This window comes from Pollicipes pollicipes, unplaced genomic scaffold (assembly GCF_011947565.3).
Source record: "Pollicipes pollicipes isolate AB1234 unplaced genomic scaffold, Ppol_2.1 Scaffold_4740;HRSCAF=5597_pilon_pilon_pilon, whole genome shotgun sequence".
In the NCBI taxonomy this organism is placed as follows: Eukaryota; Metazoa; Arthropoda; class Thecostraca; order Pollicipedomorpha; family Pollicipedidae; genus Pollicipes; species Pollicipes pollicipes.
The window spans coordinates 12,091,887-12,117,364 of record NW_023596545.1 but is presented as its reverse complement, the minus strand read 5'-3'; the positions used below and the strand labels follow the sequence as shown (position 1 = coordinate 12,117,364).

Below are 25,478 nucleotides of genomic sequence, written 5' to 3'. Positions count from 1 at the left end.
GCAGCTCGGCTCAGCCGCCGCGCTCTGTCCTTGACGGTGACGTAGCCGGCACCGGGGCCGGCGCCGGCCACCCCCGACCTTTGGCCGGCTGGCGGCGCGACCGGCCGAGCCCGCCCGCTCCGACCGGCCCCGAGCATCGGTCCGCGGCCGTCTGGCCGAGCCGGCCGGGCCAGCCCCGGCCGGAGCTCAGCCAGCGGACCTCTGCCAACGAAGATCAGCCGGCGGAGATCAGCCAGCGGAGGTCAACCAGCGACGATCAGCCAGCAGAGCTCAGCCAGCGGAGTTCAGTCAGCAGAGACCAGCCGGCTGAGCTCAGCGAGCGGAGCTCAGCCGGTAGAGTTCAGCCGGCAGAGATCAGCCGGCAGAGATCAGCCAGTGAAGCTCAGCCAGCGTAGCTCAGAGCCCAGCTTTGTCCCGAGCAAGTAGGACGGAGCTGTGTGAGAGCAAGCTCGACCTAACGTCGCAGCTTCTGCGCAAAAACGTCTGTTTTCTTGTCCCAACGTCTTGTCTTGCTCACAGTTGGCTTCGTCTGTTCAATGTGAGTGTAAGCTGCCAGCTTTCGTGCGCTATAATGCTAAGTGCGTACCGAGCACGTGCTCGCCGTATTGAAGGCGGTAGACCTATGTACACTCCGCCGTGATTGAGTGCATGGGTCGAGTCCTTCACTCGCCGACCCCAGCCACATTTGCTGATACTGGGTAGTGGGTATTGGCAAGCACGTGGCCCGCAGGCTCTCGGCGAATCAGCTGCAACGATGGTGCAGCGGGCGGCAAATGTAATCGGGATTTTCATGTACCGGATGATGTGGAAGTCCAGTGGAGTGTATAAGCTTTGATACGCAACCAGGTGTTAACAAGCCAGCGACAGCTCACGCTATCACGCCATCTTCATCAGACAGACGGTCTGCATCCGATTCCGTTAGCGAAACACCCATTCAGATACACCGGCCGCAAAACTCCAAGTCATGCCGCACAACGGTTCTGGGATGCGCCATCGGCGTGATCGCCTCGCTCGGCGTGGAAGCGTGTCACTGGCGCTGGCAGCCATACCCCCCACGTGGCCGGTTCCAGAGGAGACCACCTTGCATAATGTGACACGGCGCGAGTCGTCCACCGATGGCGAGGGTGGCCAGTGCCCCGGCCGCCTGAAGTGGCCGTCATGATGACCAGCGGAATGGCTGGCATGACCAGCGTGCGGCTGGTGGCCTGCTTCACCGCAAGGACGGGGAGATACCCCGGCGACCCTCCGGATTCACCGGCGCGTCAGCTGCTGTTGCGGCGGGCTTGGCGCCTCTTCGCCAGCGGCGCCCTCACTGCGCTGTTCTTGTCCGAGGGCGAGTCGCCGCTATGTGTGCGCGAAGCCAACGGTTCCTTCAGCTACTGAAGTGTTTTACGATGGCCTCAAATTCCAACGAACATTCCTGTGGCCGGACGCACAGAGAAGCTACAATGGGCGTTTCACAGCGGGTGGGGGGGGGGGGGGGTCGTTGAGGCACAATTAAAAATTTGCTAAAAACCGAGTTTAGCATGCCGCATGCGCACGCATTTTCCTGGGTGCTGTAAAACAACATCGCATGCTCTCGAATTGGGTGTTTTGAAATAACATATCATGCTCTCGAATTTCGTGTTTTTATGTGTGAGCCTGGATGCTTTAACTGACAGCATGAATTGTCATACCGCAGGCAGACTCCTGACTTCGGCCTCAAGCTGAAATGAAATGCAATGAATAAGCCTAAAAAATTTCACCAAATGCACCCACTCCACGTCACATATTTTGTGCCGTTTGATCTTATTTGTCCAAATATTTGTTATATATATATATAACACGTTCTCGAATTGCCATCTGTTCACTCCCATCGAGATTCCTGTTGTTCAGACAGTGTGAAATGGTTGCAATGGTTAGGGGACCAATCTGTTGGAACGTCTCGATATAAACCAATTTAAACCCTTTTTTTAGACCTTGTATTATGCTTTGTTGTCCACCATGATATCTTAATTTTAAACTCATCTGAAGGGGCATAATCTGCCTAAACAAAGGGAGTTTTGTGGCTAGTTTTTTTTCGTATCTCATTCCAGTTCGAGACTAACGTCAAGTGTGCGGCACAATGTTGATCAAGACGCAGTGTCACAGAGGGTCTGCTATCGATGAATGTCAGCAATCACCTACCTATTGATGCACTCTATGCATTTGGTGAGGGGAGCGCACGTGTCCCCAGGGGCTCCTACGTGCGTGCACCCCTTGGCACGAGGCGGACGAGGGTGCGCGTCGGAAACGGCGCAAGCCAGCAGCGGACAAAGAGTAACTTCGTCCCCACTTGTACCGCGGTCCGAAGCTCCCAGTCACGTGCAAACACATGTGGACTCCGCACCCTCGAGCGTGCCCATCAAGTGCAGGCACAAAGGAACTCCACAGCCGCCACTGTCGGCGCCGAAGCCCTCGCCACGTGGCAACAAAGAGGGCCCCGAATCCGTCCGGATGGGCACGACCGGGCCCGCCGCAGCAGCGCCGCTGCCGGGCGGGACCTATCGCGCCGCCCGCCGTCCCGCCGGCTGCAGAAACCGTGCCAGGGTCAGGCCTGCCAGCGGAACAGGCCACCGGCTGCAGCGGCCCCCTCGCCGGCAGGGCGGGGGACACGCGAGATCGGCCGCCACGCCACGGAGCGGCGGGCGCGGGGCGGCGCGGCGCCGACTGCCCGGCCGCTGCAGACACGTGCGCACATGACCGAGCGAACGTAGCCGGCTCTAGGGGGCTCGGGAGGGGGTGGGGTGTGGATTCCGGATCGCTTCTCGGCGTGCATCGCCGTAGGCGAGATGGTAGGTTTTCGTCAAGCGTTGGGGTGGGTCCCTAAGCCCACCACAACGGGGTAGTTGTGGTAAACCCTCGCCCGTGCGTGCGGGGGTTTACGGCCGAACGACGAAGTCCGCCGCTGGAGGCCGTCTGTTTTGTACACGGTGGAAGGAGCGGGGGCCCTGGGCTTCCTGGGTCAGCAGACCCGCTGTCCTGCTGTCACCCGGCAGCGGGCCCGGTCCTGAGCACGAGCGCTGCAAGATATTGGTCAGTTTCGTCATGTTGCAACCCTGTGACGTCACAGTAGTCAACGTGAGGAACACGTCTGAAGACTTATGCCTGTACAGTGAGCTGTGTGTGACACCTTTCGATTGCTGTTTTCAACTAGCCTGCAGTTTGTTTTGGCCTCGTGACAGCGGAGCTACACATTAAATCACGGACGATAATTTTGCGTCGTAGTGCATTTCACCCCTCAGCATCTATCACGTTTAATTGATGCCTCTGACCTGACTTTCCCCAAACTTCGCGAATCGCTTATCTCCCCTGCGAAATGTGTCATCCACGCGGATATGACCGGTGCTCTGACCACCATCTCGTCACCGGTCCTCAGACCCGCCGTCTGCGCCGCGTGACGCCGCAGGCCGCCCCCGCCCCCCCCCCCCCTCTGTCGCTGAGGTCACCGCCCGCGGCCGTGCGTATCCCTCGGCCGGGCCCGCGGTCGGCAGACGTCCGGTCCGGCTCTGGCAGCCGTCACAACAGAGGCACATCGCCAGATCATCGCCCCCCCCCCCCCCCCTGCTGGAGATACTTGCCCGCCTGCCCGGTCTGGAGGAGGGGGGGGGGGGAGGGAGGGGAGGTGGGGTCCCCGCCTGAGTGACCGCGCCGCCGTCGGCGCTGGTAACGCCTGGATCACCGCCGTCGTCTGGCCTTCTGCCTCTCAGTTTTTCGCGAACTTTTTCGCGCCGTGGTTCGTGCCTATATGCTTCTGTCATTAGTATTGGCATGTATGACGCAAAGCGCAGCTGATACCATGCCTTCGTCACTATCTTTTTCCCATGGATGAGGCATCTATTTTTTTTTTCAATCACGCCACCCTCATTTCTTTGTTTTCGTTTCGTTTGCAACATCCTTACCGAAGTGAATGCAAAACAGTAGGGCGACGAGGAATGGTGGTTATCATAATCATGCCACGCTTTGCTCTGTTTTCAGGCTCTGTTTTCTCCGTTTCCATTTAGTTTAGGCCTGCAAATTTCAATAATCGATGACATAGAGCCAAATGGAGGCACACCTCAATTAAGTATATCTCAATTTACTAAGCCTTGAGGCATACCTCAATGTGGTTCTGTGCATAAAGGGCACACAGCAAGTTTATAGTAACAGAGCTCAGTCATCTACGCTCTCCAAATGTGAAATAACCGGCGGCATAGAGCCGACTTGAACAACACTGGACACACAGCAAGCTGTAAGCACTCGAGTTTAAAGCACTCCTGTATACCAACATGCCCAACTTATAAGCCTCCAAAAAGACTCGCGAACACTCGTCACGACCACTGAGGTGAGACCGCCCAGCTGCACTCGGATACGCACACTTTTAGCGTCGTTTCCAACCGGGTGTGCGGACGCGGGTATTTTGTTTGGCCGCGCTGGGCGGAGACTCAGATGCTCCGCTTCCTGGACCCCCTGTCCACGGGCCAAGGATGCTGGCGATGAACGTCCACCGCCTCCTGGCAGTGCGGATACTAGCGACGAGGATCAAGGATTCCAGCTGGCTCTCCCTGACAGCAACGAGCCGTTCGTCGGTGATTGATAACGCTGAGGTAACCAGAATTGTAGCTTTCCTGCCATTATGCCGGTTCTGAATGCGCCGCGGAACCGCGCGTTGTCTTGCCGTGGTATCAAGGCCCTGGTGCTGACTTCAGCGTCGTTCTCAACCAGCTACTCACCGCGGGCGGTGGCGCCACGCTGTCTTGAGGAGGACGCAAGCCCGGCGTCATGACACCGGACGTGGGAGGTGACATCTTCATGTTACGGCTTGTCACGCTCACTTGGCAGGCCCGGACCAAGAACTTATGGGTGGGGACAGCAGTGTGAGAACCATGGCCGATTTTCTAGCCTGTAAAAATTGTCATGTTACGGTACGGTATATACGTGTTCTCTTTCGTGTTACGGCACGGTATATGCGTATCCTCTCCTTACCGCAGTACGGTAAGGAGAGAACACGTATATGTCATATGCAGACCGCTCATCGTAGAAGTGACTGCACCTCGTCTGTATCTCATCACTGCTGCTGCTAGTGCAGACCTCAGCTCAGATCTGGCACATGAAACCAAAGGTAACTACGCTCTGTGCATGTGAGTGGTCTCGATAGCATTATATCAAAGTTCCTTTGCACTGCGGCACGCAATGTCGAATGCAACAAGGACATTCAGATACGAAAGCCCGAGGCGTTGGATACGTCATTGCCAAACCATATATATAATATATATATATATATATATATATATATATATATATATTATTGTAGATGCGGACAATTTACAACGGTCCCCTCGTGTTGTCGAATAAATCTCACCCATGCCTGCATCTGAACCCAATCTAGTGTCTTACGGTGAGCTGGTTTACCTTAATAGGTGGATAGGACACCAATTCACAGCTACACCTAGTTATGCCCCCGTTCCCTCTCCATCATTTCGTTCAGTTGTGCAGTTTGGTCGAACCTCGTGTTTGGCTATAAATCCTGCCAACTCGCTGTATTTATATGCATCTACAGGCGTCAAAAATAAAATTTCCTCAATGTTGTGACACCAGTCTAAAAAATTAATGCCTTCTTATGCTCCCTCCTTTTTTCTTTGTCTCCTCCGTTCTTTCGTGCCTTTACCGCCAACTGTCATGTTACATGTGGGGAAGGCTTTATTAATGCACGTGCACATTAGCACTTCGCAGCTGCGATCTCACTGCTGCTGCGATGCAAGTGGAACCCAACAACCGGGCAGAACAAAGAAAGCATTGCATCAGCCAGTCCATGCCATGCCGTGTCAAATGTGGCCCGGCAGCCGAGCTAAGCAGGCATTGGGCCATGCAAAGACTCCATCAGAGGGGCCTCGTGGGGACAAGGTCTTCGCCCTTTCGCGCTGCATGTTGCCTACCAGAACGACTTTAATAAACCCGCAGAACAACATTCCCGGTGTTCCTCGTCGCTGTCAAAGACATCACTCAGTTCCATGTGTATATAACGCACTCTGTCCATCAAAAGTCATACAAAACCATGGAAGCATCCGCAGCCCGCAGGGCTCATCAACGTCAAGACTAAATGAAACAAAACAAAACCTGGCGCAAACACTTAAACCCGGCCCGCCCGGCCCGACATCCCGCCGGGGCGGACGCGCCGGCACAAGTCGTCGGCGCGCCCCCGCTCCACGAAACGTACGATCGCTAAGGCATCGTTGCGTTGTACATTGCCGCCCATTCGGTGATCATGTTAGCAAGCTGGCGCCGCGGCGCCGCCGGGGCCGGGCTCGGCGCCGGCCGGCGGCCGTCCAGTCGCCCATACGTGAGCCGGTGTCAGCGCGGCGTCCGTCGCGGCGCGCGGCGAGCGGCGGTGGAGGCACGGCGGGCTCCGTCGGCGCCGGCGGATGAAGCCGACGCCGCCCCGCCTCTCGCCGCGTCAGGCCGCCGTGCCGCGCAAGGCGGCTGGCGCGCGCACAAGCATGGAATGATGATTATATGCGACGCGCCTATATGACTAGCGTTCCGACTCTTCGACCTTCCAAGGAGGCACGTCGGAGCATGATGGTACGACCAATCACAGCATGGCAAAGCACTTGTTGCCTATCACGCGCGGCGGAGCGCCGCCAGTGCAGCCGTCAGCCATCTGGCAGCCCGGCCGTCAGCGCGGCGGCAGGATCTGGCAGCCGTTCTGCGAGTGCTGCTGCACCTCCTTCTTCAGCGCCATCACCTGCTCGCGCAGGCGGCCGGCCACTGCCGCCAACTCGCTGTTCTCGCTCTTGATCTGCCGCACGCGGTCCTCCAGCCGTGCGATGCGCTCGAGCTTGCGTTTGCGGCACTTGGTGGCCGCTATCCGGTTGCGCAGCCGCTTGCGCTCGAGCTTTGATACGCTCCTGCTCGGCCATGTCGACCGGGCTGGGCGGCTGCGGGCTGGAGGCGTGCGACGACACGGAAGGCACCGTCTGAGGCTCCTCCTTGATGTGCACCGGCTCGAACTGGCCGCCGGGCAGGCCGTAGTACTGCTGGCCGGGCAGCGAGGCCACGGCCGTGCTCGCCACGGGCATCGGGCCGGCGCCGCTCGACTCGAGCGTCGTGTACACGGGTGACGGGTCGCCGCCGAACGCGTCCGCCGCGTACAGGCCACCGCCCTCCTGCTCCTGCTGCTTCAGGTGGTGCAGCGCGTCGACGAAGCCGCGCGCGTAGTTCTCCTGCTCCTCGGTCACGGTGCGGCCGAAGACGGCGCTGATGGCCTGTGGACCGGGCGTCGGCGTCGTCGCCAGGCCGTGCTGCGTGATGAAGCGCTCCAGCTCGGGCGACGCCAGCTTCAGCATGTTGATGTCCGGCGAGGTGAGCAGCTGGTCAGTGCGCTGCCGCTTGCCTGGCCGCACGTCCAGGTCCAGCGTCATGCGCTTCTTCATCTGCTGCACGCTGTCCATCTGCGGGAGGCGGTACACTGCGGTGTAGTCCTGGTCCCCGTACAGAGAAGTTTCCATCGCACAACGCGCGTCAGTCGCAGGTGAGCACGCGGGAGCGCGCTCAGCGATCTGGTAGTCGGTCTGCTCTCCTCCGCGGCTGCCGACGAAGTGGTGCTGGCACGCTTTGACACGACGTACGCCTTCTCCCGCCGACGACCGATCCCAACTGCCGCGCGCCACTACGTTTCTCTGAGTCAGCCGGCCACTGGCTGGCGCGCTTTATACGATGAGGTAATCGCACCAAAAATAGTCGGATTCGTCATCGGGGCAGCCGCTCATTGGCCGGCCATGATGCCATTCCGTGACGTCACTAATCGCGCTGCATGCTGGGTAGTTCTTGTGTGACGTCATACAAAGTGTCTCCTGGCGCAGTGCTGCCTCCCCACCAGCGGGCGGAGTCGTTTCAGTTGGTTTAATGAGATGGAGGATGCACAGACATTCACAGTTTATTGCATGTAATCATCAGAAACCAACAAGAGTGGTGCAGTTTACTTCACAGCGCGCTCAGAACCACCCCACGACCGGTTGGGGTGGGTCGCCGAGCACGCGAACTTGCACCTCTTCGGCCGGGCGCCGGCGGCGGCGGTTCGGGGAACAGTGCCGCTCTATAGAGGCGGAACCGGGCGCGCTGTTCTGGGAACACGCGCCCAACCGGATGTAATAATGGGCACCGCGGCCCAGCGGAGAAAGAAATCGGACGAAGGCGCGGCCGCCCCTCGCGCTATCGGTTCCGGAAGCCATGCCGGCGCTCAGGCGGAGGTCTTATCGGGGCGGTATGCGCAATCAGACGAAATGCCAGGCAGCCTGTTGCAGCGACACGACACCGGCTGATAATATATGCCATTCATCGGCTGCTGTCGGGTGAGGCTTGCGCATGACCCACATTGCAACGGCGGGTTCGCGTGCGAAGTTCTGCAGCGCAGGTCGAGGCCTGCAGCTGCCGGGGTCGAGGATGTGACTCTGTGGGTCTTGGCGCCCAGCGAACCATGGCACCCCTGCACGCGGCAACAAAGGGTGCTTTCATCATATGCTCTGATTTAGATGGCGGTGGCACATGTGCAGCTCCCTCCCGGCCCCGTTTCGTGGCTGTTCAGGTGTAAGGGTTGATGTGCCAAGGACTGCTGCTTGGGCCGACTCCCCGTCCCTCGTCAGCCGGTGGCTAACCGGAATCTCGCCGTAGAATGAGCGGGCCACAAGTGAACGCGAGCAAGAATTCCAGCTGTCGGTGACGCCCTTACGATAAAATCGCTGTTAGTGTGTATGTTCGTTGACTTTGACTATCTCCTCCGACGTCATGTGTAGGGACTTTCATTACTTTTGGACCAGACTTCTACTTTTGTAATCCGAGTTCTTTGCGGATCGACGAACCTAACAAATTGTAACAAAAGTTTGACAGAGGCCAAAAGTGCCCTCGCAGTTTTGATTGCCCTCTCCTAACATCCGAGAACAGATGTCACCTTCAAAAGCCACCTACATGAGTTCGTACTATTCGTCCCAACAACTCTGTCAGCAGCCTACAGAAGGCACTGAGGCCCTTACGGATCAATGAGTATCCCATCTCGCAACTCACAAGTTGGGTAAATCACCCAACACTGACTTTCTTTTGGTCCTGTACCTATGCCACCTTCCTGGTAATCGCTGGCCATCCTGCGACACTTGCTCTGATCGCGAACATTGAGTACCTTCACAATGTCGAACATAGTAAGCCACTTCGCAGTGCGCAGGATTGGTAGCCTGGCATCAACAAGTGGCTGATCTGATCTGCATCGCCAGGTACCGCCACGGTGTGCGTCACCTGGCACCGCCCAAGCTGGAGGTCACCTAGAGGTCACGCCGCCAGCGTGCCGCGCTTGTCTCGCGTCTGGGTTGGGGGCTTTGCAATCTGCGCTGCGCATAGCTAATCGGCTTCAGTGCGGTTTGTTGAATCGAGACAAGTTCGTGATGTTTGTTGCGCCACGTTTGCCGCGCTGCGTACAACAAATCAAACGCCGCGTGTGTTTTTTTTTTTTTTGACTTTATGGTTACTGCCAGCCTCTTCTTGCAACTGGCGTTTATGCATACTAAAATTTGCATAAATGGACAGAACAGCTCACATGTAAAGAAAGCTTTGAACAGACAGCCGATCTATAAAAAAGAATGACTAGGCCTGGCAGTGCCTAGCCACACCTGTCTGTAAGTGAGCTGACACCATAGGCGGATGCTGGGGGGGGGGGGGGGGGGGGGGGTGACGGGGCCATGGCCCCCCAAACCTCTGAGAGTATGTTTTGGCCCCCCCAAAACATTCTCAGAATTTCATAAAAGTTTCGTGTACTTTCCCTATGTTTCAACTTTAAATGTCTTAACTGTTTTGTTTTAACTTCTGTTCAAGATTCAAAAGCATTTCGGTGTTTTTTCGGTTTTGAATGGTGTCCCTACTAGGCACTCGCGAGAGGCACCATGCACTGGACCTCGGATCCCACACCATCCAGCTGGCGACGAACGGTTGCCCCCCTCAAAAAAACAACAACAACAACTCCAGGTTACATCCGCCCCTACCTGACACTTCTGCGAGCTGACAGCGGAGGCCGTGCCATTGCGTTTCCGTGTGGCGATAGGGTGTTTTGTAAAGTTAGCGCATACGAAATGTACAAATCACGGTTGGTAGCAAACGGTATACTCGAAAAACGATGGACGATGCCGTTAATACTGTCCCACTATTTGCACCGTTACGTTTATTAACCTGATTACGTTACACAAGTCGCAACTCCCGGTGGACAAGCCGCGAACGCTACAGGTCAGGGAAACTTTCACCACCATCCCTGGCCAACGGTGCGGCCATGATCACCGTTCAACAGACTGCGTCCTGAACAGCCTGGCACCTCTGCAAGTGGTGACACTGTGGGAGTAATTGCTGCCCGTGCTGGTGTTAATAGGTCGCAGACCAGAAGTCTCTGGGTTGGCCGACCCACAGAGAGAGCACATCACTTTGCTTGGATGTACCTGTTTGGGAGACGACGCCGTCGGTGTCTTTTCCCTTGTATAGGCCTGAAAAAGGGTGCTGTGGATGCTACGGAACCACAGCAGAGGTAGCACCAGGATCTAAAGCCTGGGGTCAAACTGAAATATCAGGGGACTTATCAGGTACTATTGTGAGCCAAGTTCATGCCTTCGATGGTCGGCGCGGAAAACATCGCGCCTTCAGGCCCATTTCCGTTGGGGAGAAGCACCCAAGGGTCATGCAGTCCGGACACTCGAAAACCTTTATGTCAAATGCGAGGGCGTTCGTGGCCCATGCCTTGCTCGAGCGGTGCACGTAGGGCGGCGGACAATGCTAGGCAAGGCTCACGCACGACAATGGGAAGTGCGGAACGAGATGGCGCCACTGCCCTGCCGGCGCCAAACCTATACAAGGTGGCGTCACTGAGTTGGCAAACCGTAAACGAGAGGGCGTCACTGTGCTGCTGTCGCGCTGTGAAGGAGAGCGGAGAAAAGTAACGAGAAATTACGTGGCAGGGCAGAATTTCATGACATTCGCGAGAGACAAAAACCGGGGCTCTAAAAGCTACGCTCAGCTCGTGCCGTGTAAGTTATTCGCCAGCGATCTTTTGGGCTCCGTTCCGTTCCAGAATTTCGACCCTGTTGGTAGCATCGTAACCCGTGCAATGGGGACACGTATAAGCCACCTTAGAGATACATTATATTTCATCGTATAACCTCGTGTCTATCTATGTTGAACATCATATGTAGCCTATATCAGCGTAATAATCCTACTTTATGTTAGTATGACCTCGAAGAGATACATATTTCGTTAATGAGCCCCAGTATACCTCTAGAACTTTATATAGCACGAATGTCGGATATGCTTTAAGGCATAGACACCAAGATAAGTTGTTTGGAATAGGAAAGGGTGATTCCGGGCGATAGCTCACAATGGTACCCCGGTCCTCCCGTGGTCCCTGTGGCCATCACGCAGCTGCCTTAAGTCACATGGATGTCCCCATATAGAAGTGTGTTAGGCACGTTGCAAGGCGTAGCTGCCCGGTACATCCGACAAGCCACATCGGTGCCGCAGAGGAGTACTGACTGACCCATTGTCGCACATGAAGCATGCAAATCTGGACGTAACGTCACCTTAAATGTTACTTGGGTTCATTTATTGTGTAGAGGTATTGTGGATGGTAAAGAAGTTAGAATAGTTGGCGAAAACTAAGATAATCTCCACGACCGACATGGAATAGGAGAAAAAAGATGGTATTTATGACTTGACTACACTGCTCTCAGTTCTTCAAAATATTTGATTATTGTACACGGCGGTGCTGGACTTCTCTTCGAAGCCTGAGACGAGGCAATCATGGTGGGTTAGAGGATACTGCCATTTATTTAAGCTATTCTGCCTTGTGCGTTAACGAGAATAATCCTTACGAATTCAATTGATTCCATTGGTCACTGCTGTGTGTCTGTGGCCTGAGTCTGTATCGCTTGTTTCTTTTGTAAGGCTTGTCAGGTCTGAAGTTCTGGTAGTCCGTTTGTTTTGATCCGTATTTCGTTCCTCCATTGCCTGAATCCTGACTTTTGATGCCAATTGTTTGTGAAACAGGATCCCAGGGAATGATGGGGAACTTTGGAACACCTCAATGTATACTCTGTAGCTCCGTAACTGGTTTAATTCGCGTTTTTGTACTCAATATCTGGCTCTGCATTTTGGGTTAGATGTGTAGAGGAAGTCTGATGGTAATAGGAGCGAAGGCCTCATGATTTTAAGATGTGCGTAGCGTTTTGCATGATTGACCTTACCAGGTATGATCAATTATTTAGGTCAAGGACTTACTCTAGGTTTCAATATACACACCATTGTACTCAGATGCAACACATTACTTGGTGTAGGTGTACTTTCCTACCTAACGTTAGAAAAAATCATTGCACACCATTAGTCGTGTTCAAGGCGGCACATATCGTAAATCATCTCAAAACAGGTAGAATCATGCTCCTACCTTCAAATTTCAATAACTTCGATGGCGAGCTCCCGAGCGCCGTGCGCACCGCACCGCCTGGACTCCCCAGCGCCGTTTCTGCGTTGCCGTTGCGTAAATACAATATTTCTGCTTACCAAGAACCCTACAAAATGTACGGGACCAAGGTAAACCATTCGTCGTGTTTAAGGTGGAACATATCGTAAATAATTTCAAAACAGATAGAATCATGCTCCTACCCTTGCGAAAAGCACAATATTTCTGCTTATCAAGAACCATAGAACATGTACGGGACCAAGGTAACAATAATAAAGCAACCAAAATTGCTTCTTATCGAGTTTAGGTACATTTATGAAACATGCAGGCCAGAATGGTCCAGAATGGTCCAGAACATATCCTAACCTGACCTGACCTGACCTGACCTGACCTGACCTGACCTGACCTGACCTGACCTGACCTAACCTAACCTAACCTAACCTAACCTAACCTAACCTAACCTCCCCACCCTATATCCCCTTCAACCCAGCATCTCATTGGCATCCATGTTCCATGCCATATATAGGTGCCATATAGTGAGCTTTTATTTAGCTGCCATGTTCTCATTTTGCTTTACATTCCCCACCCAATCCCCCTGCAACCCATGGTCCCGTTGGCGTCGAGGATCAAATTTCATGGATTCTTGCTACCTTGTCCCGGTACATTTTTATGGTTCGCAGTAAATATGGTTTATAGTTATAGTATGGTTTATATAGTATAGTTTATAGTTATAGTTATGGTTTATAGTATGGTTCGCAGTTAATATGGTTTATATGGTAAATATGGTTATGGTAAATATGGTTTATGTTTAGTAAATATTCTTATGGTTCGCACTTAGGTTATGGTTGTCCTGCCTTAAACATGACGAATGGTTTACTTTGGTCCCGTACATTTTGTACAGTTCTTGGTACGCAGAAATATTGTATTTACACAACGGCAACGTGGAAACGGCGCTGGGGAGTCCAGGCGGTGCGGTGCGCGCGGCGCTCGGGGGCCCGCCATCGAAGTTATTGAAATTCGAAGGTAGGAGCATGATTCTACCTGTTTTGAGATGATTTACGATATGTCATGCCTTGAACACGACGAATGGTGTACAATGATTTTTTCTAACGTTAGGTAGGAAAGTACACCCTGACCCATTACTTCCCCAATATATTTTGCACTAGCTATGGCAAAATAAAATTTTCACTCATCACACATCCATTAACAGGGTATGGTATTGGTGGCACCATGCATAATAATTTCAATGGATATGTGGCAGGAATGGAGCTGGGGCAGAGGACCTTATAGGTGATTTTCCAGAAGCAGTTGATGTCATGAACATAATTCATCAAATTTCTTGATATCTTATCTTAATTTCAACTGAACTATTTTTGCCTATCATACCCTTTGTCTCTATATGAAACCTAACTGGGCCTCCAACCCCAGCACAGTCTATCCGTCTACCTGACCATGTGTGGTCTGTTAGACCTACAATCTGTGCCACAGAAGTTATGGGTCTCTTTGGATGCTGGGCTGGTGCATTTGCCTGCCTGGACTTAAAGAGACCCACAACATAGTGCCCATGGTCAGCTGCATAGGCACTCATGAATCCATGAACAGCTTTGTTGGTGAGTGAGGACACGGAAATGTTCATATGGTGTTTGTAATACTTTATATAGCATGCTAGAGTGATGATGCAGTTTTGATGCTTTTAAAATTGTAATGTGAACAATTAAAAAATACCTGATTGTTGACATGGCCCATATTTTGATGCTCGCACATGCTCTGAATATTCTTGGTATTATGAGATGTTATTACTGAATACTCAAGAGTAAGATTGTATAATTCTACTGTTTTCTGGCTATTGTTGTGATTGCATTAAATACAGAAGTTGTCTGGCTTCTGCTGTGATTACATTATATGCTGAAGTCATCTAATATAGGCAGTTTTATTCTGACAGGCTGTGTAAATGTCACCAGTCACCATAGTTGTGGTCTCCAAAAGCCTGTATTAATAATAATGACATCTTACAATTAAAGTCCAGTGGTAAGGGCCACTTTAACAGGGATGTTGATGTTGTTTAGTGCTGCCACACCACACCTCAGTGTTCAACCTGCTGCTTCTTGGCATTAGTTGCCAGGTACTTTCTACAAGCCAGACTACAAACCTACATGTGACAGACATGTTTTGCAAATTGGTATCATCACAACAACAATTTCGGACATTAATGGCAATAGCCTGAGTGCTCAAGAGTCGGGGCCATGATCATTGGCAATATCAGAGCACAGAGAACCATTGTTTCAAGGAATTGTGATGTCTCTCTCAAAACATCAGTCATGACAAGGGATTCAGCTTGCTGTACACAAAGGTACTCAAACTGTCTTTAATGCAGAAAGCATTGCTCATAAACCATGACATTAGCCAACATAACCCAACAACCCTGATCAACTTACCCTTACCAACCCCCTAATCAACCACCCTCTGTCTCCTGCAATTCATTGTGCTGGTAGGTAAATCTTAACATTCTTGTCTGTATTCTCCACTTACTCCTAATAGAACATATTGTCCCATTGGTGTATAAGGTCATATTTCATGTCATATTTCTACCATATTGACATGTTATATTCAGCTGCTGTAGCAAACAGTCGACAATCAGTACTGAAAAGCTGCGCTTTGAAAACCAAAAACAAAATCTGCTACACATTGCGATGCTGTGATGAGTCAGCATTGGGCTGATGGTGTTCAAAGTAGTGATGTAGATTGACAAGCGGGCATTTCGGCCCAGCCCGGCCACTCGGTCCAGCCTGGTCCGGCCTAGCCCAGCCCAGCCTTGCTTCCCCAGCCTGGTCTTGCATCCCCAGCCTGGTCTTGCTTCCCCAGCCTGACCTTGCTTCCTCAGCCTGACCCTGTCTCTTTAGCCTGACCTTGCCTTTTCAGACTGACCCTGCTTTCCAATCCTGGTCTAGCTGCTCCAGTCTGGCCCAGTCATCCCAGCCCAGCCTGGCTCAGCTGGTCTTGTCTTTCATTTGTTCATGAATGGCAACATTTCCTTCATGAAGATAGCTCATGATTTCATAGCACACACAAGCTGACAGGGGCACAACAACTGGCAATGACCAAAGTCACCACGTTCTGCTGCTGTGTTGTGTGTTGGAGAGAAGCTGGGTGGAGTCATGAACCCCTGCCCTATGAGGAAGCCTAAGGTTTTTTTCCTGGAATAACTTAGCAGTGGTGTTGTCTTGGTGCTGAATGTTGGGTACCTGAGGTAACATCAGTTTTACACACAAAAATATTTGAGGTTTCTTACCTTGGCAGTTATGATCTGTGCCCCCTCTAGATAATGTTGGTGACATTTTACCCAAAAGTGATCACCATGATTGATTTGTCTTGGGAAATTAACTCCCAAGAAGTACTCAAGACTCCTCATGTATATGACTGAAATGTAGCACTACTGCTCTGGTGGCTGTTATGTGGTCAGGTCATCAAGGTCACCTAGCCCAAAGTTTGCATTCATGACCAGTTGTAACCAGTCATCTGATGATAGGTATAATGTCAAACATGTGGCAGTTTAAGATGGCCTTTGTAACCATGTTCTCTCCATTGTGTGACTTGTTGAATTCTTGATTGATATAGCTGTGCAAGACAATGCAACAATTACCTTAACACAGTTGACCACAACATTCACTTTCACACCTTTGATCTGGCATTACATGTCAAAGGTGCATCTGTTGATGTCCAGTAGCACCTGTTAGCCTCAAGAACTCTTTAATACCATATTCCATATTGTTATAGCATGTTGGGTTCTTAAGGTAACATTTCTACTCAACCCACAGTGCTGGAACATCAGTGAAACAGCTGAACGAAAGTTGACAATGCCTTTATGGCCTGACATTACAGACATGGATGATTGTTTTTAAGTGAACACAAAATGGGCCTGGAGCTGATGTGCCCTTATGCACCAAACCAGCATCACCAGAGGGGTCTGCAAATAGCTGATTTGACTCCTTTGGTGTTGTTTGATGTGGCAAAAGTTACATTCACCACCATTCAGACACATACATCTGATGGAGTTAGGCTAGAGCTTTCCAATGCCATTCTCTTTGCAGCATTAGCTTGTTTAGTTTTTAAAATATTGTAGAGGCCTCTGGAACTGCCCTCCCCCTTCCCCGCCTGGTAGGGACAAAGGTGAAAGAGACACTCATAGGATGTTGCTTAGGTTAGTGCGACGGGCACATGCAAATAGTAGCCACAGATGCAAAACTTTGTTCACCTTGTCATATAAGTCATCTTTTGATTTCCATGTGCTGTTTTCAAGCTGGATTTTGCCCCAGGAGCTGCTGGCAATGCCTAGGTGCTGAGATTAGGTTCAATCACGAAAACTTGACATCCTATCAAAATGGTAGCTTGGTTTTGCTGACAGGCATGTCTTAGAAGTGCAGTGTTGGCAAGGTTGGTTTAAGCTCTTTCTTCCCATGCTACACCACAGAAATGGCCTGTGATGCTGTCGAGTGTGTGAGTAACTGGGTCATGGGGAACTAAGACCAATGAAAAACGTTTGCTGTTTCTGGGAAAGGATTCCATGTTTATTGAGGGCAAGTATGCCAAACATTGTTAACAATGCCATGTGCCGATCTGCCTTCATGCTACCGCGAAGCCTCATGAAAGAGTTCTGATGAATGCCGTCTCATCCGCAGACGACCAAGCGGCGCAATGGAGGACGCTCTAAGCACGGACGTGGCCACGTCAAGCCCATCCGGTGCACCAACTGCGCCCGTTGCTGCCCTAAGGACAAGGCCATCAAGAAGTTCGTCGTCCGGAACATTGTAGAGGCCGCCGCCGTGAGGGATATCAACGAGGCTTGCGTCTACCAGAGTGAGTGTGGGGCGGGTTGGATCCAATTTCAACCCAATTCCTTCTTTTGTCCCAGATATGGAAGTGCGCATGTTTGCTGGCTAGCCGGGCAGATTGGTTTATGGAAATAATGCCCCGAGTACCGTGGTGTCGGGTCTGATGAAGATGTGCTTATGGAGAGGAGCCTTCAATCATAGACCTGTATCCACCATGAGGCGTTATGACTGCCGCGCCAGAGCTAGGGTGTGCCTCTATAAAATTTGGAGATACACATTTTCTGGTAGTCAGCATTTGGTCAAATGGTTTTTTCTGTGATTGATGCTGTCTTTGTTTTGTTGTTTTGTTTAGTAAGATCCCAGGTTTATGCCTGCTTTGCCTAGTTCGAATTCATGTTGCACTGGCCATATGTGCAGCAGTAGCCACGTCTCTGGCCGCTGCTGTCGGTGTCGCAACACCTAATGCACCTTTGGTGCTCCGGCGATAGATTCTGTGAAATATTAACCATGGTCCTAGGTCATAGTTTTTTAGGTCTGGCATATGACATGTCTCTCCTTTCCACTTATGGCCATCAGTATGTTTTTGTCTGTTTTTTGTTTGTCACGTGTTTTTGGCAACTGCAACTAACAGGGACGTTGATTGATCAGTGGATGCCAGCCAAATCTTGTTTACTTTGTGAGTCTTGTTTACATCACTTGTTTACTTTGTGAGTCTTGTTGCGGCGTGGTGTCTTAACGTGTCTTCGTTTTCAGCGTACGTGCTGCCCAAGCTGTACGCCAAGCTGCACTACTGCGTGTCCTGCGCCATCCACTCGAAGGTGGTGCGGAACCGCTCCCGCCGCGACCGCAAGGACCGCACGCCGCCCCCGCGCTTCCAGCGCCAGGACAACAAGCCCCAGCCCAACAAGAAATAGGCCCTGATCGCTGTGTTATTATGTAATACAAGGGGGAGACAGCAGCTGTTTATGGTGGCGTGAAACGGAGGCTGGAGGCAATAGTATGACAGAGAGGGAGAAGGAGAGGGTTATGCACACTGGTAATTCCAGGCAGTTTTACTGGCGTGTGCCGCATGTTCCACACGCTGTGTAATCGTGTGGGGTGACATGCTATATGCGTGGGTACCGCTCTAGCAGTCCGGTCGACGCTTCTCGCTCTCCATGTCTTATATGACGCATGGCCGCGTTGCACTGTGCTCTCACTGGTCTGATGATCGGTGGGAGCTCAAGTGGCCGCTGGGCTGATTGATCGACCTGTTTGGAAGATACCCAAATTCTCCCAGCGACTTTAAGATCGCAATGGGTATGTAGTTGGTTGATGTGGCCTGGTGTATGTCGATATTTGGCAGGAATCGAAGTCTGTTGAAATTCCGCGCGTGACCAGAGGAACTTACGCGTTGATAACTTGCTGTGTGGTAAGATACAGGTCATTCGCCGGCGGTCAGGGGACCTAGCTGTTTGCGATGAGTCTTGCACGTCGGGTGTTATGGAACGAGGTTCAGCCGTTCGGAGTTCGCGAGTTAACAAACACGCGAACAGAATGCAAGCCTTGGCATGATCGGAAGGGCGGAAGTTACGTTATGCCCATCTGCTCGTCCTCTTGCAACCACCGCCGGCTAATTAGGAAATGCATCAGTTCATACTCTCGTAACTAAACTCTCAGGATAGAAAGGGCACGGATTGCTATTGGGCGAGGGGCTCCAGCAATTAGCTTGGGACAGAAAGTACGTTATGTTCGGGAGAACCCTTTTCCTGTACTGAGTGGATGGGTTTAGTCATTCTCCACTAGACCTGTCAACTACTTTTGCCGAACTACACGGTGAACTTTTGCACGTGACTGCATAACCAATTGGGGGCGTGGAGCAGCTGCACTCAACTCTCAGCGACAATTAGAACATACCATATCAAAATCGACGCAAGGAAAGTAAGGAAAACCACGCCTACCACCACACACCTTTAAATAGGCTCTGCCGACCTTCATCGTCTGCAACAAACTAATGCTGCTGCTGAAAGCAACAGCTCTAAACGATGTACCGAGGACACTACCATGCATTGGATAATTTTCCCGAAAACTTTCACCCGCGCTTTGCTTGATTTCATCTATTTCATCCTTTTTCGCTTGCATATTTTAATACATAAACCCAGGGGCGAGTTTTTCAGGTCATTTCGTGACACAGTGCATTTAGTAGCAGTAGCCTTTACAATGTGCGGCGGTACTGGCGCACAGATAGCTTTGTTTGGTTTGACGGCGGTATTTCAACTTTGTAAATTGTACGTGTATGCTGTGGACGTTTCAGTCGGATTGCATTTCTTGGCGTGCAATCGCGGATATTTTCTACCTCATGCCAAGTGAAGTGCGTTGTGTTATTTTGTTTACAACTTTGCTAGATAGCACACAGTTCGGGATTTTTCACTCGGTGGCCGAGGTGGACATCATTACTAATTTTCAGTTAGTCCTGATGCGATCAGTGTTTCGTGTAAATTCGTGCTGACTGGCGGTATAAGCGGCAGTTCATGGACTGTTGGTGCAGGAATGACATAATTTACTCATAGAAGTGGATGAATGGCTTCTTATTTATTCTGATGTTTGCCTTACGTCTGGATAATATGACATGCACCATTTGTCTCAGTCTGTGATGTTGGTTGTGAACACCAGGTAGTTTTTTAAAATTAGGTCATGCATTTTTATTGAATGAGTTTCTGTGAGAGTACATATTCACTGGGGATCTAATTTATGTTGCACCATTGTAATTTGTGGGCATAGCTTGACTCAATATTTTCATGCATTTACAGAATTTGAAACATCAGATTGGTATCAACACTAATGTATTGCCTTTCAGCATTTCAACTCCCATGGCCATGGTTTCCAAAGTTGCGTACAGTAAATAATTGAAAAGAAGGCCTTAATCTCTGCATATCTAAGCTATGTGATTGTTAGTTGGCAAATGCTACTTTTTCCTAAGAAGAATGTGTATCAAATATATAGCATGCAGTGATATCAATGACATCCTAAGTACCTTGCCAAAAGGAAGTCTTTATTTTGTGTGTTTTGTCTTTGCATTACTATTGATCATCTGTAGTGTTTCAACATGCCATTCAGTTGTTCGTTCATCTGTTCAGTTCCCTACCTGTGTTGGCACATTTTACTTTCATTATTCTCATGATGCAAAGGGTGAAATTTGTCATCACTTATCACATTTCATCCATCCATAAAAGGTTTTGGGCAGTGATGTGAAATGGAATAAAGTTAACATGCTAATGATCTGACTTGAATAAGAAACTTTTCAAAATGCATATTGCAGTTGTCCATTCCATAACATTTGACAGCCATTAAACCTGTATTCTCCTGTCTTCAGTATGGCTGGAACAAGTGTCATGTTTCAATTTGTGGCAAACATACATATCCATACTACCTCCCACAGCTGATGAAGATGGACACAGCCGAGGAACCCCAGGGAAGCACGTGCAGGATGAACGGCGACGGCGCGGCCTTGCAGCGGGCGGGGCCGCGGCTGAACGGAGACGGTCCGGTGGTTCGAGTGGGCGGCGACGCCGAGCCGCTGGCGGCGCCCGCCGCCGCGCCGCAGCCCGTGCTCGACGTGGAGATCGTGCTAAAGCCCAGCTGCGTGACAGAACGGCAGCGCGTGTGCCGGCACGCGCGCGACTTTTTGACGTCGCTGCGCACCGTGACCACGTGCACGACCTACCTGACCCTGGGCGAGAAGCTGGGCGCCAGCGCCGTGGAGCTGAGCGTGTCGGATCGCGTCGGCTCGCAGGAGCACCGCTGCTACACCGTGGCCGAGTGCCAGCTGCACTTTCACCCGCACCGGCTGGAGGAGTCGGGACCCGAGGTGGAGGAGGTGGATGACGAGGGCGGCGACATGCCAGCCGCCACGCAGTGGATCCTGCCCAGCCGCGACTTCCACGGTTTGTGGGAGTCGCTCATCTACGAGACAAACATCAAGCAGCAGCTGCTCAACTTCGTCTCGACCACGCTGCTCTTCTCCGACAAGGGCGTCAACGGCAACATCATCTCTTGGAACCGCGTCGTGCTGCTGCACGGTCCGCCCGGCACCGGCAAGACCTCGCTCTGCAAGGCGCTCGCGCAGAAGCTGGCCGTTCGCATGTCGGACCGCTACGCCTACGGCCAGCTGATCGAGATCAACAGTCACAGCCTCTTCTCCAAGTGGTTCTCGGAGAGCGGCAAGCTGGTGCAGAAGATGTTCACCAAGATCCAGGAGCTGATCGACGACCCGAAGGCGCTCGTGTGCGTGCTCATCGACGAGGTGGAGTCGCTGACGGCGGCACGGCGCGCCTCGTCCTCCAGTGCCGAGCCGAGCGACGCCATCCGCGTGGTCAACGCGCTCCTCACGCAGATCGACCAGATCAAGCGCTTCCCGAACGTGCTGATCCTGACCACGTCCAACATCACCGGCGCTATCGACCTGGCGTTCGTCGACCGCGCGGACATCAAGCAATTCATCGACCTGCCGTCGCCGGCCGCCATCTACAAGATCTACCGCTCGTGCGTGGAGGAGCTGGTACGGACGCGCATCATCTCCAGCGCCGAGAAGCTGTTCAGCCTGCACAACCTCGAGCTAACGCAGTACGTGGGCAACGCGGCCACGCACAGCAGCCTGCGCCTGTGGCAGATTGCGCAGGCGAGCCGCGGCCTTAGCGGCCGCACGCTGCGCAAGCTACCCTTCCTGGCGCACGCGCTCTTCGTCTCGACGCCGTCCGCTACCATGGCCGAGTACCTGGCGGCGCTGGAGGCGGCCGTGGCCAAGCAGTTCCAGGACAGGACCGAGCTGGGCGACAGCTGAGGCCGGCCGCGCCGGGGCGGGCACGGGTGTGAGGGGAGGCGGCGTGGTGAGATGGAAAGCGTGCGCGGCGCCGGTGTCAGCGTCAGCTGCAGGTTGTGGTCGGTGCGCTGGAGTGACGCCCGGGCCTGAGGGCTGCTCCCGCGGCGGGGCTGGAATGCGGTTGTGACGGATAATCGAGGACGTTTTAATTGCGATAGCTTGGGTTGGGCGGCGGCGGTAGCGACGAAGCGCTATCCGGTATTCGGATACATAAATTACAGTGCCTTCCATAGTATCTAACCTAGCTCATCGAGGCACCTCGTATGCTTGGTGCGTGCGCACCAAAGACTGCTTGAGTTCAAATTGTTGATCTCTCGGGGATGTTTAGATCGGGAAGTCATTCCATTTAAATGATATATCGGACATGGACTGCACGCCATGTACCCAACGTGCCTCATCATGATGCTTCTGGAATACATATATTAACCACGTCTTGTTTGCGTTGGTGACGAAGCACGTGCGTTATTGCGTCGTATCGGGGTAATTGGAACAAGTTTTTCTACCAGTGCTATTGTCTATTTGAATGCATGGTTGCTCATTTGTGTGATGCGTAAGCTTGGAAATGGTAGATGTCTGTGCCCTCTGCCGGAATGCCCTGTCGACCTGCTCTCTATGTCAGCGTCCTGCCTTATCCCCCTATATTAACGTTGTCCGTCCCTCTGCCGGAACGCCCTGTCGACCTGCTCTCTATGTCAGCGTCCTGCCTTATCCCCCTATATTAACGTTGTCCGTCCCTCTGCCGGAATGCCCTGTCGACCTGCTCTCTATGTCAGCGTCCTGCCTTATCCCCCTATATTAACGTTGTCCGTCCCTCTGCCGGAATGCCCTGTCGACCTGCTCTCTATGTCAGCGTCCTGCCTTATCCCCCTATATTAACGTTGTCCGTCCCTCTGCCGGAATGCCCTGTCGACCTACCCTCTATGTCAGCGTCCTGCCTTATCCCCCTATATTAACGTTGTCCGTCCTGATGTGGTAGCAACCCGGTGAACACCGGTCCTCATGGTGCGTTTCAAACCTAGTCTGAGCCTCGACATTTTGCCGCGCTATTTGTGGATAGCGCGATTGTGGTTCATACGCGTCCAGCAATATCGGGCAAGTTATATTTCACATATCTGCGTGCATTTGGTATAATGTGTGACATCTCGATAGGCATCGATGCATGATGTCCTGCTCCTGCTCCCCCGCTGACTTCCGGAGAACACCTCTAGTCAGAACGCATCTCCTTTCCTGTCAGAGGAAAGTCTCAAATGCTCCTCAGCTCTCCACTCCACTCCTTGAGGCATGTGAAATAGCTGCACTGAACGCCTCCGCACATCTTCTCAAGCATGTTATGTTTTTTTCCGACACTACAGGCAGCCCTGTCTCATCACACCAGCACGCCCAGCAGCGCACCAGAACACCCTGCAGCACTCCAGCACACCCAGCAGCGCTCCGGCACACCCAGCAGCACACCAGCACACCCAGCAACGCAACAGCACACCCAGCAGCGCCCCAGGGCATCCAGCAGCGCCCCAGCACACCCAGCAGCACTCCAGCACACCCAGCAGCGCTCCGGCACACCCAGCAGCGCCCCAGGACATCCAGCAGCGTCCCAGGACATCCAGCAGCGCCCCAGCACACCCAGCAGCACTTCAGCGCACCCAGCAGCGCTCCGGCACACCCAGCAGCGCCCCAGGATATCCAGCAGCGCCCCAGCACACCCAGCAGCCCACCAGCACACCCAGCAGCACTTCAGCGCACCCAGCAGCGCTCCGGCACACCCAGCAGCGCCCCAGGACATCCAGCAGCGCCCCAGCACACCCAGCAGCCCACCAGCACACCCAGCAGCCCACCAGCACACCCAGCAGGGTGCCCGTGTATTCCGGCGGCCGCCACGTCAGTCGAAGTACGGCTTGCTCTGCGCCGACCACAGGAAGCCGTTGATGATGCCCTCGCACCAGCGGCGTGCCGTCCTCCTGACGGACTTGAGCAGCCTGTCGAGCACGCCCGGCTGCGGCTCGGACGGCACCAGCTCCTCGGCGTCGCTGGCGGGTCCGAGGCCGAGGCACACGAGCCGTCCCAGGCGGCCCAGCAGGGTCACGCTCCGAGCGGGCACCGCCTCCAGCAGCGGGTCGCCGAGGCCGCGCTCCTCGGCGTCGCCGCGTCTCGGCCCGCGCTTCTTCTTGAGGTAGATCCGCTCGGGTAGCTCGACGGGCGCCGTCGGGGCCACCAGGCCGCTGTCCAGGAAGTCCATGGTGGCCGCGGCGGGCCTGAGCGAGCTGCCTGCCTTACAGTATCACTCGCAGGACTGGAACCGGCCGCCGAACAGTATCCCTCACAGGAGTGTAGCCGCCCGCCGGACAGCTTCGGCCAGAAAAAGGCGTCGAAGACGGCCTACCGAATGTCCCGTCACGAGACTCAAGAGCACTGTCAGCCGAACAGTTTCTGTCACGAGAGTGTGGCGTCAGATCCAGACTACGGGACCGCGGCTAGGTAAAACACTCATTTACACTAGCGGCTTGCTCGGGAACGCTGTAGATGGCCAGAGGGCACCACTGCAGCGAAGCCGGCCTATCACTGGTCTCGCTTCCGGCTGTATCGCCACCACCAGGCGCCGTCACAGAATAGCTGATTTGATTCTTCACGCAGTCGTAGCGGCTCATCTACTCGTTCCTGCAGTTTCAGCTGGGCTAGTTGAGCCCCACACACGTCCCTGCCAAAGTCACCACTGCTGCCAGATCGATCAATGGACACAACTGGCTTCTTCCGTCGTCACAGCTGGCTTTAACAAACGCACGGACGTAACCCGAAAGCATGCAAATGTCCTCCGGCGAGCCTGCTGCTCCGTGCGTGGGTCTACTCTGACGTCACTCTGGTCGCCAGCGGATAACGGCGTGGAAGACAGACCGCTTGGGATTCCGCCGGTCGCGTCCGTCTCCGGAAGGGCTGTCGCAGCTGAGGCGAGTCAGACGACTGTCGCGGCCGGGTCGAGTCAGACGGCTGTCGCAGCTGAGACGAGTCAGGCGGCTGCCGCAGCGAGGCGAGTCAGACGGCTGCCACAGGCGAGTCGAGTCAGACGACTGCCGCAGCTGAGGCGAGTCAGACGACTGTCGCAACCGAGGCGAGCCAGACGGCTGCCGCAGGCGAGGCGAGTCAGACGGCTGCCGCAGCGAGGCGAGTCAGACGGCTGCCGCAGCGAGGCGAGTCAGACGGCTGCCACAGGCGAGTCGAGTCAGACGACTGCCGCAGGCGAGGCGAGTCAGATGGCTGCCGCAGGCGAGTCGAGTCAGACGCCTGCCGCAGGCGAGTCGAGTCGGACGACTGCCGCAGGCGAGGCGAG

At 53.3% G+C, this 25,478-nt stretch overlaps 3 protein-coding genes across 5 annotated transcripts; 2 read left to right on the top strand and 1 right to left on the bottom strand.

Annotated features, from left to right (window-relative positions):
* Positions 1-5,999: 5,999 nt before the first annotated feature.
* On the bottom strand, positions 6,000-7,671 carry LOC119099215 (transcription factor jun-D-like). The gene is given in 2 exon segments (XM_037222332.1): positions 6,000-6,895; positions 6,897-7,671. Coding segments are annotated over 2 exon segments (831 nt in total). The 5' UTR covers positions 7,506-7,671; the 3' UTR covers positions 6,000-6,673.
* Positions 7,672-11,766: 4,095 nt separating this feature from the next.
* Positions 11,767-18,256, top strand: RpS26 (ribosomal protein S26). Its single transcript, XM_037222428.1, has 3 exons — positions 11,767-11,820; positions 17,149-17,326; positions 18,055-18,256. The coding sequence occupies exons 1-3, from the start codon at positions 11,818-11,820 to the stop codon at positions 18,213-18,215; spliced, it is 342 nt and encodes a 113-aa protein (XP_037078323.1). The 5' UTR covers positions 11,767-11,817; the 3' UTR covers positions 18,216-18,256.
* Positions 18,257-19,546: 1,290 nt separating this feature from the next.
* On the top strand, positions 19,547-22,567 carry pch2 (pachytene checkpoint 2 protein). 3 transcript variants are annotated; one of them, XM_037222120.1, is made up of 2 exons: positions 19,547-19,568; positions 20,720-22,567. In XM_037222120.1, exon 2 carries the CDS (start codon positions 20,723-20,725, stop codon positions 22,118-22,120), a length of 1,398 nt encoding a protein of 465 aa, XP_037078015.1. In that variant the 5' UTR covers positions 19,547-19,568; positions 20,720-20,722; the 3' UTR covers positions 22,121-22,567. The 3 variants fall into 3 exon arrangements, with proteins under 3 accessions (XP_037078015.1, XP_037078012.1, XP_037078013.1); XM_037222117.1 differs by lacking the exon at positions 19,547-19,568 and adding an exon at positions 19,576-19,651; XM_037222118.1 differs by lacking the exon at positions 19,547-19,568 and adding an exon at positions 19,658-19,746.
* The last annotated feature ends 2,911 nt before the right edge of the window (positions 22,568-25,478 follow it).

Excerpts from the sequence above, each read along its gene's own strand:
- RpS26 (XM_037222428.1), top strand. Across the intron at positions 17,327-18,054 it reads CGAGGCTTGCGTCTACCAGA|CGTACGTGCTGCCCAAGCTG; the intron begins GTGAGTGTGGGG and ends CTTCGTTTTCAG.
- pch2 (XM_037222117.1), top strand. The coding sequence starts at position 19,577 with ATGCTGTGGACGTTTCAGTCGGATTGCATTTCTTGGCGTGCAATCGCG. Across the intron at positions 19,652-20,719 it reads TCTACCTCATGCCAAGTGAA|CTGATGAAGATGGACACAGC; the intron begins GTGCGTTGTGTT and ends TACCTCCCACAG.